This window comes from Anabrus simplex, chromosome 13 (genome assembly GCF_040414725.1).
Source record: "Anabrus simplex isolate iqAnaSimp1 chromosome 13, ASM4041472v1, whole genome shotgun sequence".
Classification (NCBI taxonomy): domain Eukaryota; kingdom Metazoa; phylum Arthropoda; class Insecta; order Orthoptera; family Tettigoniidae; genus Anabrus; species Anabrus simplex.
In genome coordinates this window covers 39,107,725-39,120,364 of record NC_090277.1, presented here as the reverse complement: position 1 = coordinate 39,120,364, position 12,640 = coordinate 39,107,725, and the positions used below count along the sequence as shown (strand labels likewise).

The 12,640-nt window shown below is 36.6% G+C and overlaps 1 protein-coding gene across 3 annotated transcripts in view; it reads right to left on the bottom strand.

The window, feature by feature from the left end:
• The window catches only part of LOC136884700 (zinc finger protein 714), a 242,411-nt gene that overhangs the window by 10,545 nt on the left and 219,226 nt on the right, over positions 1 to 12,640 (bottom strand). For all 3 annotated transcript variants that reach the window (XM_067156978.2, XM_067156980.2, XM_067156981.2), the window contains one exon: positions 289 to 374. In XM_067156978.2, coding sequence (XP_067013079.2) covers positions 289 to 374 — 86 coding nt within the window. The remainder of the gene's footprint in view (positions 1 to 288; positions 375 to 12,640) is intronic.

Here is a 12,640-nt window from a genome sequence, read left to right as displayed (position 1 = left end):
ACTCAAAAGAAATCTGACACAACAAGGCAATGAAGAGTTACTGCAAGCGACCAACAAAGAATCATCTTTTGAATGTCAACAAGGTAGAGTTGCCCTTCATGTAGATGATTATTTCAAGGTGTACTGTACGCAGATTCATGGATTTCACTCCTCTACACAGGATAGAAAAGGAGAAAGAGGGTTTCTATTGACCTGTACAGCTCCCAATATTTATTAAATGTGTTTTCAAAATGATTAGTGCTCCATGTTAATTTTTCATTCACAAAATTTTAAAAATATTCTACTCACAGAACAGTCTCGGCATTACACACAGGCTTTACAACATGTAATTTGGTCTTATATTCATGGTTCCTTTTCTCTCCACTTTCCACATTCTGTAATGAGACAAATGCACACAAATCACAAATGTATACACTGTAAACAATAATAAAGTACAACCTGTCTTTGAAGGACACCCTATCTATTAAGCAGAAACATGCCTTTAACACACTTACTATGAAGCCCGTAGATTGGGCTACCTTCCTTCCAAAAATTGCCAAGCCCTTAGTTTCTACAGAGTCACTAATTTAAACTAAGGTTATTTTGCTAAGCAGTGTTTCTACGGGCCTGGACACTGGGGAATTATGCCTTGTACTGTCAGAAATGATACTCAGCAAGAGATAACACTCTAGTTGACATATTTTCAAGGTTATGCCTTTCTCATGAGAGTGTTATTGCGTCACTTCACAGTATGGGTACAAGTGGAAATAGAAGCTCCCCAAAGATTATCGCGTCATGATATTCGGGATTGATATGCTAATACAGACGATGATGTAGATGATTTCGAATATGAGGAATTAGATGCTGGTATATTTGAAGGTATGTACATGAAAAAACTATACAATAAGCACGGTAAAACAAAATTATGAGTGTTTACAAAACAGTACAATTTCCTTCACCATTCCACAGTTGTGTCTCCAAGCAGGTTATACTGAATGTGCTATTCATGCAAATCAACTCCAAGTTTATGCATAGTTAATGGTTTGAGTACATTCTTCTACAACCAAGAAGTAAGCTATTAGGATATGCCATGTTTACAGTGCGAGAAGTAAGAAATCAAGTGGGAAAGCTTTTCATAAAGGAGCCACACCATGAGTGTTAGCAGTGCGGTGTTCCGATGTGCATGGAGCCGTGCACAGAATATATCACATGAAGAAAAATATGATCCCGAGTATATAAAACTAATAATAATAATGGTGTAAAAAATGCTACAAATTCTATCCATAGTGATAATAAGAGTGCCAGCCCCGCGGTGTAGCGGTAGCTTGCCTGCCTCCTACCGGGAGGCCCCGGGTTCGATTCCCGGCTAGGGCATGGATTTTTACCTGGATCTGAGGGCGGGTTCGAGGTCCACTCAGCCTATGTGATTACAATAGAGGAGCTGTCCGACAGTGAGATGGCTGCCCCGGTCCAGAAAGCCAAGAATAACAGCCAAGAGAATTCTTCTTGCTGACCACATGAAACCTCGTAATATGCAGGCCTTTGGGCTGAGCAGTGGCTGCTTAGTAGACCATGACCCTTAAGGGCTGTTGCACCATGGGTTTAGTGATAATAAGTGAAATAATAAAAGTTTATGAACAGTGATCCTTTGTTGGAGTTTTCTGGTGACATTTATGTGGTTGAAAAATCCCACATAAAATTTGAGATTTATTTGAAATAATTGTGCTTTTTATTTATGTTCTATTGCGGAGGAATAGACCTTTGAAATGATGCAAGTTTCATTAAAGTTTGTAGCAGAATTACAACACAAAATAAATGAAAATATTGCAGAAAATGCCTTGTTTCCAAGGACCTGTACATAAATATGGTCTGGTAGTGAGAGTGTTAATGGAAAAATTCCTTGACTTTGGTGTGAAAAGGTAATTTGGATTAAGCAGAAATGATAATACATAGAAACCGAAGTCAAAACATAATCTTTATTTCGAACTCAAATAGTAGATTGTTAATTATCCTATATATTGTAGATGGACTGTGATGGAAGAGTGGGTTCTGTATATGGTACAGTCTATTCCTTCTTTCCTGGTCCATTTGTTTTGGTGATTAGCTCTTGGGCATTTCTTGAGACCATAAGGACAATCCACTTTCCATTTGGCTCTACTCTAGCCTGCCAATCATCCTTGGAATTCATCACCTGCATTTCAGAAATTATTGCGGGAAAAAGAAGAAGAGCACGAAGACAAGAAGGATGATGATACTGTGTTTGAAGAAGAAACAACTGAGCACAAAATGAAGACTTACTAAGATGCTATGAGAAGTTCAAATGAGCTACAGGAAATCACCCTATGATGGAATGATTCAGATAAGTTCTGCAGTAAGTTCAACTCTAAAACCGAAATGTAGGCTTTAATGAGCACATTTCAGCATAGGTAATAATAAAAAAATATAACAATAATGGACTAACAATATGCTACACAGATAGAAGTCTACAGAATAATCATCATCATCATATTCACTCCTCTTTACTATGTCATATATATAGCAGTGGTTGGCGTACCAAAGTTCTTTATTTAGTATTAAAAACTTCATTTTTTTGTCCGTATTGACTCAAGATTTTACAATGCTTAGTAAAGCTAAAGGTTCCACCTATTCAATACGTTATCGTAATGGTCTATTTAGAACATCACATATTTATTTAACTTATCATAAAATACATCTTTGGTACCGGTTTCGGCAATCCACTATGCCATCATCAGCCATTGAGTTTTTTATAGCAAGGAACATTCAAAATTTTTTTTAAAAATATGCAATAGCAAGTCCTATTCTTACATGAAAAACATTAAAAATATAGCTAAATAGCATAGGCCTATTTTACTATACAAATAACATGTCTTTTTTGAAAAATACAATATTATTTAGTGTATCTAAAATTATTTTATATATAATTGGCAAAATCTATGATTTGGTATACCTTATGTACAATAGAATCATGTAAAATTGATAAAAGAATCTACTTTTTGCCATTTAACCAGTTTTTAAAACAACAAGTCCTATTTTACATGGAAAATATTAAAACTTGGCTAGTTAGTATTAACCCTTTTTTATGTTATACAAGTAACATGTTTTGTTAAAAAATAAAGTATCTTTTTGTGCGTCTAGAATTGTTTTTTAGGTGCTTAAAAAGATTATGGTTTGATATAGTTGATACACATGAAATTTGATGTTACTATAAAAACCTCTGTCATTTTTAACACAGTTCTTAGTTCCTCATAATATGCGACTTATACTGTTTTAGATAATAAATACAGGTTCTTCTTCCTTAAAACTTATTGAAACAACAGTCTGTTTGACTATGTAAGTCCTGATGTGTTTTTTCTTGTTTGAGTATTGCTTCTAGTATTTTCCAATGTAAATAACTGTGTGGCTGAGGCCGAAACTATGGTTAAGATCTTGAATATTATTTTATGTGCCAGATGGAAATGGGCCGTAAATAGTGTTAATCTCGAACCAGTACGGACCTAAAAAGGAAATAGTGAAATGAGTATGAGTTATTGAGAACGATACGCGGTACTATAGAAAAGAATTGAAGATATGAAACTCACCTCAGGTTGAATGTAACAGCGTGCAGAGAGAGTGAGGAACAACTGCTGAATGTCTAACGCCAACCAGCCGGCTCAGCTGTAAGGCGGGGCGTATTATGTAGGGGAAGGGGACGCAGGAGAGGTTGCGTTCGCGTGTGCCTGTGTGTCAGGGGGGCGTGGACTTTGCCGGGGATAGTAGGCTAGCGCGCTACGTAATATTTTATATACGGATTGATTTTTAGGAATTTTTAAACTGTTAATTAATGAAATAAGCATGTCAAATAAAATTGTAGGTTTTTCCAAAATATCATTTAGATTGTAATTGGGATTATAATATTGATCTAAAGTAATGTAACATTGCTCTGTTAGGTCTAGGAGTGGGCCTTTATTTATTGTTTCGATGATGTCCAAGTCCTTGTTGATACCGTAAAAATTGTGTTTGTATTCCTGTATGTGCTGACCTATTGCCGAAAATTTTCTATATTTTATGGCATTGACATGTTCATTGTATCTGATATTAAATGATCTCCCAGTCTGTCCAAGGTAAACACTGGTACAGTCGTTGCAATGAAACCTATATACACCTGATCTATCGAATGGGTTTTGTATATTAACCGATTTTGAGTTGTAAAAAATATCTAAATTTCTATTATTGGTTTTGAAGGCAATATTGACATTTCTTTTTTTAAAAATATTGGTTAAACGGAAAATGTCAGAGTTAAAAGTAAAAGTAGCATATGTTTTTGTTTTGGGTGTTTCTTTTTGTAATTTAGTATTGGGTTGATGTTTAAATTTATTTATTATGCGTTCTATAAAACATTTGTTGAAGCCATTATAAGATGCGATTTTGCGTATAGTGTTGAGTTCTTTTTTACGTTCTATATTGGACAAGGGTACATTAAATGCTCTCTGTATTAAATTATTGTATGTAGCTCTTTTATGACTAGGAGGATGTTCAGAATCGTGTTTGATGGTCGTGGCTGTATGTGTCGGTTTTCTGTATATTTTGTATTCAAAAGAGGATGGGCGCCTGGTTGGCGTTAGACATTCAGCAGTTGTTCCTCACTCTCTCTGCACGCTGTTACATTCAACCTGAGGTGAGTTTCATATCTTCAATTCTTTTCTATAGTACCGCGTATCGTTCTCAATAACTCATACTCATTTCACTATTTCCTTTTTAGGTCCGTACTGGTTCGAGATTAACACTATTTACGGCCCATTTCCATCTGGCACATAAAATAATATTCAAGATCTTAACCATAGTTTCGGCCTCAGCCACACAGTTATTTACATTGGAAAATACTAGAAGCAATACTCAAACAAGAAAAAACACATCAGGACTTACATAGTCAAACAGACTGTTGTTTCAATAAGTTTTAAGGAAGAAGAACCTGTATTTATTATCTAAAACAGTATAAGTCGCATATTATGAGGAACTAAGAACTGTGTTAAAAATGACAGAGGTTTTTATAGTAACATCAAATTTCATGTGTATCAACTATATCAAACCATAATCTTTTTAAGCATCTAAAAAACAATTCTAGACGCACAAAAAGATACTTTATTTTTTAACAAAACATGTTACTTGTATAACATAAAAAAGGGTTAATACTAACTAGCCAAGTTTTAATATTTTCCATGTAAAATAGGACTTGTTGTTTTAAAAACTGGTTAAATGGCAAAAAGTAGATTCTTTTATCAATTTTACATGATTCTATTGTACATAAGGTATACCAAATCATAGATTTTGCCAATTATATATAAAATAATTTTAGATACACTAAATAATATTGTATTTTTCAAAAAAGACACGTTATTTGTATAGTAAAATAGGCCTATGCTATTTAGCTATATTTTTAATGTTTTTCATGTAAGAATAGGACTTGCTATTGCATATTTTTAAAAATTTTTTTGAATGTTCCTTGCTATAAAAAACTCAATGGCTGATGATGGCATAGTGGATTGCCGAAACCGGTACCAAAGATGTATTTTATGATAAGTTAAATAAATATGTGATGTTCTAAATAGACCATTACGATAACGTATTGAATAGGTGGAACCTTTAGCTTTACTAAGCATTGTAAAAAAAAAAGTACCAAAGTTCAGCGGTCATTGGTGATCCATGTTATTTCACATCGTAGAAAGTTCAAGCACAATCGGTATGTAAACTCCCACCCATCATGAAAGGGAGTTAAGCACAGGAAAAAAAGATACTGAACTGTATCTTCTTTTAGCCCTCCAAGTGCTGATGGTTTCACTGTTAAGTGCTGAGCATTCTTAAGGCAGTGTGCAGATACATATTTTAAAAATTATAATAAGTACAAATTCGTAACTACATATGGCATATTATATATCATTTTGTTCTGGAAGAATTAGAGAACAAGATAATAGTAGGATGTTTTATTGACAAGTATCCAGTAAAAGTATAATGGATGATTAGCCATACTTTTTTTTAAATAAAAAATATTCCAATTTTTGAGGTTGGTAACATGCACTACATTATCTGAAATTAAATTCCAAGAAATACAAAATGTGCTAAATTTAATTACACGCACAATGATATATAATAACAGGAACCTCAATGAATAATAAAAAAGTCACAGGTAAAAAAACTCGGAGAGAGTCTGTTGTGGTGGGCCATTAGATCTAGATGTGCCTGGTGGGGTTCGCACGTTTAGATTGTCTACATCACTACTTGACACATCACTACAGTCAAGGGTATCTAAATTCGGGTCATATTCTTCCCCACTTCTAGAAGAAAAGTCGTCTAATGATAAATCATCAGGAAAATCTTCTACATTACCAATATCATCTTCACTTTCATCACTCCCAAGCTCCTCCAATGCTTCTCTAATTGCACGAGAACCACTTAGTTCACCCATGTTTATATTATAATAATCACCAAATAAAAATAAACCAATTAAAATAGAGTAAATCAGCCACACAATAATCACAAATCGGCTAGCAAACAATAACCTTGAAACGCGCGAAGAAACAGCGCAGTTTGTGCAGACGTAAACAAAGACCAGTTCACAGCTGACAAGATCGCCGCTTACTGCTTTATTTCCCCAACCAAAGACCAACTTGTACTTCCTACCAGATAAAGAATTTCATTTCACAGCGAGAATATTCCTAGAATCGATTGTTATACCGATTTTAGGAGTTGTTATATCGATTTTGCGAATCGTCTCACTGCGAGATGATAGCACTTCAGCCGGGATCCGAATCGTCTCATAGTGAGACGATAGCACTTCGAGGGTTAAGAGGAATATGTAAACAAACTAGCAGGAGCTGAATGAGGGAAATGGACTATGATGATGTAAACAAATGATGTGAATAGTATTTCCATTACATAGATATGACAAGTGTCATAACATCTTGGTTTGTATATGTAACGAATATAAATGTATCCAGGAAATATTGTGTAATGCTATATTTTTCTTGTCATGTTATACTCAGTCATCTGTAACCAGTATTATTTATCATTCTGTACTTGATATATGGTACTATAATTAAGGACACGGCCGCTACCTTCCCAATCTCAGATAATTTCCATCCTATGTTGCCGAAATTCTTTGATGTGTTGGTGTGACGTTAAGCCAGTACTATTCCTGTACAAGAAAATACTGATGATGATGAATGACACAGAATTTCAATAGGAAGGAAGCAAATGGGCAAACTGAGCCTGGATTCTCATACTCAAAACAACTAAGATAAAGATGGATGCAGAAGGGGGGACCAGCCAGAGAAAAAAATAATCAACCAATGCGAAGCCTCTTGACACACTGAAAGAAGTCTGGACAGTGCAGAGAACAGCATGTCAGTGCCATATTGTACCAGGAACGCATGGTACATGCCATATTTATTAAGAGCGATGTCGTATAATCATCACACGTGCCGAGAACTCCAAGTTCGATGTGTTTACATCTACCAGCATGAGAGCAAACAGCTGAGGGATGTAGATGCAGGAGTGAGGTAGACTATCGCGTCCAACTTGTCAACTTGCCTTGTGACAAGGACTGGATTTCTGGAAACATTAATCAGGCATTCAAAAACTTTTGATTTAGAGATTTAGAAAACTTCTTTAATAAAGGTCGTATTGTCTTGAGAGATACGCCATTCTATAGCCAATTACAAGAATGTCTCCATTATCAAATCTCAAGAAAATCATCGAGGGATTTTCAAGTAAATCCACTTTTAAATAATCGCGTTATCTTATAACATGTAGGCTTTGATCATATAAATGGCGGAGTACCCAGCAATAGACAAGCATTCTTCGACAAGGGCTCTGCATGGCCAGACCCTTTGTTATTCTGTCTGTCAACAGTAGAGTCGAGTGACAATGTAGTGATTATCAAGCGCGACGTGTAAGTTCTCACACTGTGAACCAAACCCAGTCTAATTCTTCAACTGCGAAACTTAGTATTTCTTTGGTCAAAACCCAAGTGAAGTGTTTAACTTATTCCATGGCTATGCAAATGTTAAAACATTATGAAGGTAATCCCAAAAATAAGGTGTCCTATCTTTTTATAAATACATAGACCGGTTTATTTCCACAATGCTTGACATCATTTTACAGCTTGAACATATAGCTATTTCTCTACATAATCACCATTTCAGTCGATGCGATTTTGTAGACGCTGTGACAGTTTTTGTATGCCCATGTCATACCAGCTCGCCGCCATGCTGTTCAGGAAGTTGTGAACCTCATCTTTCACCTCATCATCAGTGCTGAATCGCTTTCCAGCCAAATGTTCTTTCAACTTACGGAACAAGTGATAGTTGCTGGGTGCCAGGTCGGGACTATAGGGTGGATGGGTGACGATGTTCCACTGAAACTGTTGCAGGAGAGCGACGGTTTGTCGGGCTACGTGTGGGCGAGTGTTGTCATGGAGAATGTTTATGCCCTTGCTCAACATTCCTCTTCTCCGGTTCTGAATTGACCTTCTGAGTTTTTCAGGGTCTCACAGTACATGTCAGCGTTAATCGTGGTCCCAGCGGGCATAAAGTCGACCAACAATATCCCTTTTCACAGTTGTCATTACTTTACCGGCAGACTGAGTTTGCTTGAATTTCCGAGGCTTTGGCGAAGAGGGATGCCCCCCACTGGCATGATTGTTGCTGGGTCTCAGGTGTAAAGTGAACACCTAGGTTTCGTCACTTGTGACTACTGAGTCCAAAAAGTGGTCCTGTTCGGCTGCAAAGCGTTGAAGAAATGTATGGGAAGAATCAACTCGTTGCCGCATGTGGTCTTCAGTCAGCATGCCTGCACCCAGTATTTCAACTTTTCTGTTAAAATTCTGTGAGCGGCGCGTCGGGAAACCTCAGGAACCAAAGTGCAGAGATCATCCAGGGTGATCCGCCAATCTTCATGCATGATTTGCTCAACATTCACGACTGTCTCGACAGAAATTGATGGTCTCCCGTTCCTTTATTTGTCGTGAATTTCAGTCCGACCGGCTGCAAACTCTCTACACACCACTTACGAACATGTTCGACATCCATGCACTACTCAGCATAAACTTCCGTCAACTGGAGATGGTTTTCAATCGGTTTAGTACCTTTTGCAATGAAAAACCGAATAAAAGCGCACACTTCACGGTAACATCCAATGGGAGCTCCATTCTCAATGGCTGCCAAGCCAAGACTGAGTGCCTCAGCACGGCGTGCGCATGTTTCTATGCGAGCGGGGAAAACACACTTCACAATATTGTGACCAAGAGCCACACGAACAGAGTTCTGTATTTATAAAAAATAAGAGACCTTATTTTTGGGATTACCCTCATATTTCAGTAACTGTGATATTTTAAAGGTGTTTAAAGTATTTTATCATGATAACACAAGTGTTTTCCTATTTCTTGCTATTTAACACTTAAGTGCTCCTTAACTAGTGATAAATTTTTAATATGATAAACTGTGCCGACCGCACTGTTAAACTTGAGCGACGTAAACTGATAATCCATTATACAGTTAATCTTAACTGGAGTCAAACTGATTTCTGTTCATACTTGTACATAATTACTTCTAAATATTCTTCAGTAACTTTCTTAGTTTACGAGACTCGCTGTGCTAGGAGTGACTGACAAGTTATTATTTATTTCATCGCTATCAGCAGTGTCTTGATTAATAAATTTAATTTTGTTCCGTATTGATAATTACCAAATGTCATGAAAGAAAGAAAAGTTCCACCTAATCAATATACATTTATTATAACATATAAAACAGGACCGGTTTCGACCTCTTACAAGGTCATCTTCAGCCTCATTTGAATCTTACATTATTTGCATCTTTTTATATTCTGCCTCACCAATTAAAGTGATAGACCCTAAAATTTAAAATCATTGTAGTTATGCTTATGCTTTGCTTAACCCCTTACCTGGGTACTAAATTCTCCACATGCGTAACCTGCCGTGGTTACTTTTTCCCCACTTTGTGATATTTAAATATTTCCTTCATAAATGTGTACACAATTAGTTTAATCTAATACGATAGTAATTATTATTCTTCAATAATGTGATACTAACATTATGTACATTATTTACATTGTTATGAATCCAAATGTGTTACTAACATTATTTACACTGTTCTGAATCAGGATGATTATAGGTTTTGTAGATTGTTATCTGTGTGATATAGGCGGAAACAAGGTGTTACACAAAGCCCTTTCACAGTCAGGACACCAGTATGATGTTTCCTCCGCTTCTAAAACTGTCGAAATACCCGCACAATCAAGCCGATCTACTTTACGTTTGGAAGCCATGCTTCGCGACATAAATGGCAGCGCGGGAACCTCGTGCAAGGCGCCAAAATAAATGCATTTCACGAAGCTGTGACAGCTCTAAAAAACAATACACAGCGTGATCTCGTGGAAAACATATCAACTAATGCGATAGATTAGATGGACATGCCGTATGCCTTCACCGTCAAGATATATACGCGATAAATTTTACGATCGACTAATGCCGTCATACTCACTGTAGAAGCCCAGCGCGAAAACGTCTAAAGACGTCATACCCACTTAAGGGGTTAAGAATGTTAAAGTTCTATAGCTTATCTGTAAACAGTTGAATGTATAAACAATTTTAAATGCTCAGAATACATAATAAAATATGACACAATATACATATATCTTGTTATGAAATTAGTAAACAAGTATAACTGAATGAGTTCATCATCTGTCTTATATCTTATGCGTACAAAGAGTATGCTTGAGCTCAGTTTCATGCTAGTTGCGATAGGCGTTGTGCCTTGTCAGTTAAAAAGGTGTTGTATTAACACATAGATGTTTGGGTCTTGTATGAGATATGCTTAGTTGGCACATACATAGTAGTTAATATTACGTTCGTATTGACACTACTTATATCAGATGATATCAAATATGTGTTGAACTATTTGTTAAAATTATATAAACCATTAAAACATTAACAAACATAGTAAAATGCACTTATAATGCAAATGTCTGATGACAGTCTAAAGCAGGCCTTTCCAACTTGAGCACTTAGTGCCGGGGCGCACCAACGCTGCACTCTGCAGCACCGCTCCCCTCCTTCCCCACCTGCCCCACGCAGTGGCCGGTTCATGCGTACGTAAGAGACAGTACATTCATTCTCATTCTCTCTCTGTGTGCGTCATTTTCAGTAGAATCTATTCGATAGAACAGATAGCGGAGCAGTTGGATTCACCTTTGTTAAAAATGTCGTTTAATCCTTCATGGGTGGATTCATATTTTGTTCTCAATACCGAAGGGAAAGCTCAATGTTTAATTTGTTATGTCATCTTAAGCGTAAAGTCTTTAACTGTTCGACGACACTACCACAATAAACATGTTTCCACCTATGATGACACTTTTGGCGGAGCAAGAACCGAATTAAATGCTAAGTTAAAATCTGAATTGTCAAGTTCTTCAGAGATAAGTAATAACTTACTCATTAGGAATTGTTTTACATGAAATTTAGGAGATTTGTTTTCGTTTTTGGTTTTGTATTATTAAGAACTGTTTATTATTAGACTTAGATGTGCTGCTAAGAAAACACACTGGGCGAGTTGGCGGCGCGGTTAGGGGCGCTCAGCTGTGAGCTTGCATTCGGGAGATAGTGGGTTCGAACCCCACTGTCGGCAGCACTGAAGATGGTTTTCTGTGGTTTCCCATTTTCAAACCAAGAAAATGCTGGGGCTGTTCCTTAATTAAGGCCACGGCCGCTTCCTTCCCATTCCTAGCCTTTTCCTATCCCATCATAGCCATAAGACCTATTGCAAAAAAGAACCTACAAAGATAATTATTTTAATTATTTTATCTCCCTGTCCCACAGATACTTGAACCCAAGACTTTAGAAGGCGCAGTTCGAGCACGTTATGGGCTTTTGTTGCTCTGAAAATCACAAAAGAAGAGATGTTTTCAATTCTGAATTTAAATAAATGGAGAACTAGGACTTCTCTGTCTGATGCGGACTTAGAGGCTGTACTTAGAATTTCTACTGCCAAATTGATTGTACCCATTATTAGTAAATTAGTTGCCACAAAACGATGTCAGCAATCGACTTAAACGCTAAATGTACATTAAGGTAGACGCAAAGTATGTACAGAATAAATTGTGTGTTAATGTGTTTACAGAACTGTCATAAATAATATTGTTTTCATAAGCTGCGCGCTGACTTGACGACCTGTGGTTCTGCCTCTGCCACTTCCCCTCCTTCCCCCACCACCTCAACGGTGCTATAGTATAGCCGGGGCCGTGGGAGCACCTCAGTTGGAATTGCTTGGTCTAAAGTAACACATCGGTATGTTCTTGCGTTGTTTTTACAGAACATTTCATATGAGGGTTATCAGCTTGAGTTTGAGACATTATGCCAATACACTTAGTAAATGGTTCAACCACTTCTTCTTAATATTCTAATTGCGTTGATCATGCAAAATCTGAGAGTAAATGTATTGAGTTGACATTGCTGATTGATGATCGTTAAAAGCAGTTCACTTCGAGTGTTCACTTTCAGTGTTAAGGTGGCTCTTTCCCTTCCTATGAATGTAGATAAGTATCTGTAAGTTGAAATAAATAAAAATTAGAGATTCTTATTTAAATGTATGTT